At 36.5% G+C, this 3,662-nt stretch overlaps 1 protein-coding gene across 1 annotated transcript; it reads right to left on the reverse strand.

Moving 5' to 3' along the window:
• Positions 1-1,119: 1,119 nt before the first annotated feature.
• Positions 1,120-3,074, reverse strand: LOC149214539 (cytochrome P450 71AU50-like). The gene is made up of 2 exons (XM_089390922.1): positions 2,092-3,074; positions 1,120-1,967 (listed from the first exon to the last, which is right to left on the reverse strand). Exons 1-2 carry the CDS (start codon positions 2,998-3,000, stop codon positions 1,344-1,346), a joined length of 1,533 nt encoding a protein of 510 aa, XP_089247048.1. The 5' UTR covers positions 3,001-3,074; the 3' UTR covers positions 1,120-1,343.
• Positions 3,075-3,662: the final 588 nt, after the last annotated feature.

Raw genomic sequence — 3,662 nt, forward strand, 5'->3', positions numbered from 1 at the left:
TTCTTCTATGAGATTGTCTACACTAATATTGATATTAGAATTTTTTACTATAATGTTTTTATGGGCCTTGTTTGTATTTGAGTTTAAATTAATGTAGATAGTTTTTCAGTACGAAAAATGTTTGACTGTATTATATATAAGATATAAAAAAACAACATATTATATTGGGATATAGCCGGCGAAAGAGATATAACCAACCCAGCACAAAACTGTATGGGAAGGTAAGCAAGTCCTCATATGAGTGTGGCCAAAAAAAACCCATAGCAGGCATAAAGATAGAAAGATATGTGCTTCAAAAGAAGCAAATCAACCAGAAGGATAAACAGATAGCATAATATTGAATCCAGAAAAATCCAGAAGTCCAAAAAAGTTCATATCTACCAAGAGTAAAGGAAAGTATGAAATATACTATAAATCAGTATCCTGGAAAGACATAAATGGGAATTCTGCAAAGTGAAGAAAGAGGTTATGTACCAGGGAGAGAAATTATGTACTAGGGAGAGAGAATTTCTGAATGAAATAAGCTTCAGCTTCAATTTTTACATCCATATTTTAAAAGTCTATTTGAGAAAAGAGTAATACAAATTATATTGTTTGTTTGACAATTAAATTATGATATATTTTCTTACTTTTAAGAAATCAGATAATAATTAAATTAAACTCTAAAAACCATATTATAATTAATCTCCAAAAACTATCCAAAAACTATACTCTGACAATGTTTCAAAATAGACATAACCATAGATAAAAATCTACAATAAGGATAAAATTCATAGTCACTGTTTCCCACCTCTATACCTAAGCTGCTTTATTATTACCCAACTATAATAGGCACACTATCACGAATTCTTCTATGACATTGTCCACATTAACACTGATATTAGAACTTTTTATTATAATGTTTTTAGGCGTTTTGTTTTTATTGGAGTTTAAATTAATGTAGATAGTTAACCATACAAATTATATACCGTTGATTTGAAACTAATTATGATAATTTTTTCTACTTTTAAAAAAATAAGCTTAAAACAATTATATATCAAACAGTAAAATAATAATTAAATTAAAACCCAAAAACCATATCATAATTAATCTCCAAATACCATATTTCAGAATAGACACAACGATAGTTAAAAATCTACAATAACCATAAAATTCATAGTAACTATTTCACACCTCTGTACGTACGCTGCTCTATTATTACTCAGCTATAATAGGCAGACTATCACGAATTCTTCTATGACATTGTACAGACTACTACTGATATTACAACATTTTATTATAATGTTTCTACGCGCTCTGTTTGCATCGGAGTCTAAGTTAATGCAGACAGTCAGCAATACAGATTACAGTACAACCGTAACGCGAGGGGTCCCAACAGCATAGAGATCATGTGCCCTACGCACTGTGAGTCCAAAACTTTCAGACATATCCAGTTCCTGCCCATTCATCTTATCGGGCAGTGTCCAGTCAAAACAGTGCAATAGTTGTGCCAATGAAAATTCAATAAGAAGCATTCCCAGCTCCTCTCCCGGGCATCCTCTCCTCCCTCCTCCAAACGGAATCCACTCAAAGTTACGAACTTTTTGATCGAGGGAGCAGCCATCCATAAATCTCTCAGGCACGAAACTTTCCGCATCCTCCCATGAAGTTGGGTTCCTTCCGATTGCCCAAATATTCACCAAAACGGTAGTGTTTTTGGGAATTTCATAGCCCAATACATTGCAGTCTTCCACAGTTGAGTGAGGAAGGGAAAGGGGTGACGCCGCGTGGAGTCTAAGAGTTTCTTTCACCACAGCTTGTAAGTAAGGGAGAGAAGGAAGATCAGATTCACGCACCATTCGGCCCTTCCCAACTACACGTTCCAGCTCGTCCTGAACCTTCTTCAACACTGGCGGGTTCCTCAATAATTCGGACATTGCCCAGTCCATAGTTGTGGATGACGTGTCCGTGCCACCGGCCAACATATCCTGACATCATCATTATCACTAAGACATCAATACCATATCAAAGGATCATAATCATTACACTACGAGATCATAATCACTATACTGCATCATATTTACTTATTTAAAAGCTGCAATTTTTACATACATATAGGATGGCCTTTATATTATCTCGTGTAATTTTTGGCTGCATATCCTTATCTGCAGAAGCTGCAAGCAAAACATCTACCAGATCTCGCTCGACGTTGGGGTCATTCTGGGCAACGTGTTCCTCTATTACTTTCTCTAGGAACTCGTCTTGTATGCGATGTATTTCCTTGAAGCGTCGGTTGAGACCTTGCAGATCCATCCAGCCCACGTATGGTATATAATCTCCAACATTAAAGGCACCGGCTACCACAAAACTTTCCTTCATCATCGAATTGATTCCTTTACCGCGAATAGAGTCTTGGTCAGAGCACTTTTTACCGAAGGTCATCCTGAACAAAATATCACTCACAAGGGTTGAGACTGTTTTGCTAATGTTTACGGCATGATCTGAATTAGCAATAGAACGAATCATAGCAGAGACCTCCTCTTCTCTTATGAAGCGGAAGTACTCCAAGCGTCTTGAGCTCAGCAACTGTAAAACGCAGAACTTACGCACTTGCCTCCAGTAAGCGCCATACGGAGCAAAACCGATATCAGTGCAATTATACCAAAAAATATTAGCGGCCGCGGATGGAGGTCTGCTAGCAAAAAGCAGATCACGTGTCTTGAGAATCGCCTTGGCCATATCAGGTGAAGAGACTACTAAGGTAAGAGCAGAGCCGAGGCGGATCGACATAAGAGGCCCGAATTTCAGAGAAAGAGCTGCCAGTGCTCGGTGTGGAAGCTGTCCCAGCAGGTGGAGATTTCCGATGATGGGCAAAGGGAACGGTCCCGGGGGCAGCTTCCTATTTCTTCCCTTGACGAAGAAGCTCCATGCCCCCACCAAGGCAACTAGAGCAATAGCGAGTTTCATATAAAACTCAAGGCATACCAGAAGGGGCCTCTCGGATCCTAATTCGTTCACCATTGTTACTTATCCAAAATGTCGTGTGCTTCTGTTTCAGGTCGCACAAAAATATATAGTGTTAAAGGCGTATGCCATTGGAACCCTATTCATTACCACCAGTCATCACAAACGTCGACATATGTCATGAGAAACCCCTCTCGTCAAACATTTGCAAACTATTTAATTAAAATTCGGTGATGATAGAGAGTCATGATGTTCTGAATGGTTACTTTTTTATTTCCAACTGATCCATTTATAAAATATTAGGCGAAAATAAGGAGCCATCGCACCTAGATGGTTGCTTTTTTAAGTTCAGTTTATCTACATATAAAATTTCGGTGACTATACTGTATCATCACATTGGAATGAATACTTTAAATTTTAATATCATTTCTTTATATAAAATAATTTCAATGATTATAAGGGGCCATCATATTTTAATGGTTGGAGGAGCCATGTCAACACATTGGAATGGTACTTTAAATTTTAATATGATTTTTTTTTATAAAATAAATTCAATGATGATAAGGAGCCATCATATTTTAATGGTCGGAGGAGCTATGGTTTCGGGATGGGGTAGAATAATTTTAATTAAAAGATTTTTTTAGTTTATTCTAAATATTTTATTTTTTAGAGAAATAAAATATTTAAATGTATATATTAAGTAATATAATTTTAGATTA

Source organism: Pinus tabuliformis, chromosome 1_1 (genome assembly GCF_031772625.1).
Source record: "Pinus tabuliformis cultivar Carrire ecotype Pingquan chromosome 1_1, CPIR1, whole genome shotgun sequence".
Classification (NCBI taxonomy): Eukaryota; Viridiplantae; Streptophyta; class Pinopsida; order Pinales; family Pinaceae; genus Pinus; species Pinus tabuliformis.

Bases quoted from the DNA above. Each gene is read 5' to 3' on its own strand.
- LOC149214539 (XM_089390922.1), bottom strand. From the start codon at position 3,000: ATGGTGAACGAATTAGGATCCGAGAGGCCCCTTCTGGTATGCCTTGAG. The intron at 1,968-2,091 runs GTATGTAAAAAT...TGATGATGTCAG, and splicing joins ATATAAAGGCCATCCTATAT to GATATGTTGGCCGGTGGCAC.